This window comes from Entamoeba invadens (assembly GCF_000330505.1).
Source record: "Entamoeba invadens IP1 unplaced genomic scaffold scaff_1105074724659, whole genome shotgun sequence".
Classification (NCBI taxonomy): Eukaryota; Evosea; order Mastigamoebida; family Endamoebidae; genus Entamoeba; species Entamoeba invadens.
In genome coordinates this window covers 3,907-5,314 of record NW_004440172.1, presented here as the reverse complement: position 1 = coordinate 5,314, position 1,408 = coordinate 3,907, and the positions used below count along the sequence as shown (strand labels likewise).

Genomic DNA, 1,408 nt, shown 5'->3' with positions numbered 1-1,408 from the left:
ACTCGAAATCATTTCTCATTTGAGGCGTAGGTTCAAATCCTGCCGTTGTCGTTTTTACTAATAATAGTTTTATTTTTATTTATGTTTTTTAAATATAATTATTGTTTTATTTGTATATATTTTTGAGGTTTTATTATTAATAAAATACCAATTATTATCTTTTTTAATAACAATTACTGAGGTATATGGTATAAACGTAAATAAAATAATAACAAAGAATATTCAATAATATTGTTACTTATTAATTAACACCCCATAAATAGCATTTATCTGCTTCTTCAACACTTTCATTTTCACTTTCTTCACTTTGAATATATTCTTCATCGCTTTCATCTGAAACATCTTGTTTTATGGTTTTTTCATTTTTTATTTTTTGTTTAGAGTATGTCCGTTTCACACTTTCATCATCTCTGTTTATCAATGTTAAAACAAGCTCAAATTTTGGGATATTTCCCATAAACCGATAGCCAACAGTGTATAATACTGTATCACAAATATATTTGGGTTCAAATTTTATTATCTTGTTTTGTGGGAAAACAATTGTTTTATTGATGTCGATTTTTTTAAGTCGTTCTGTGTAATTACAATCAGACAAACATGTCACAAAACACTCCTTTTTGTTATCAAAATTGTTTATTTCGTATTTCACACCTTTAAAGACGTAAGTGTTTACACTTGGGATATCCACCCTTTTAAATACTAAATTATTGATACTCAACTTCGATATATAGAAATTTGAAGTCAATAAACCACCCTTTCTCAACACAAACTTCGGCTTTTCCTTTTCAAAATTCCCAAATTTGAGCTCGAAAGTTACATTCTTGTGACTCAAGTCGGCTTTACAATTTTCAACATGGAGATCAACAAATAGCGTTATTTCTCCTTTATAAATCTCGTTTTTAAGAACAAACCCCTCCATCAATTTTTCAATGTTCTTGTTGTTTTGTTCGGTTTTAATAATATCATCTTGAACGTCATATTTTTTCGACTTTTTCTCTTTAAAATTTCCAATAAAATTGATGTCAAAAATGAGAGTTTTACCTTCAATGAATGCGTCGATGTCAATCTGGAATAGATCAGGTGCCCCTATCATATTAAAAATATCCTCAGAGACATAGTAGTTTTTACTATGTTCATTCATTATGGTTTGAAAGTCGTTTGCAAAATGGTGAAAGTTCTTTAGAAATTTCTCAGAGTCAAAAACATCACCGATGACATTAACTTTAATCTTGGACACACTTCCAGATAAAAAAAGAGTTTCTAAAACATCTATTTTTTCAATTTGAGTTATTTTATAATCATAATCATTTCTTTGCATTTTAAAAGAGAAATGCATTTTATCTTCTTGTATCATAAATGGTACTTCTAAATTGTCTTCATTAAATTGTTCATCTGTATTTTGTTCTTT

The 1,408-nt window shown here is 27.6% G+C and overlaps 1 protein-coding gene across 1 annotated transcript; it reads right to left on the bottom strand.

The window, feature by feature from the left end:
• Nucleotides 1–241: 241 nt before the first annotated feature.
• On the bottom strand, nt 242–1,093 carry EIN_158570 (hypothetical protein; the record flags this gene model as incomplete). The annotated part of the gene is made up of 1 exon (XM_004254668.1): nt 242–1,093. One exon carries the CDS (start codon nt 1,091–1,093, stop codon nt 242–244), a length of 852 nt encoding a protein of 283 aa, XP_004254716.1.
• Between the last annotated feature and the right edge of the window lie 315 nt (nt 1,094–1,408).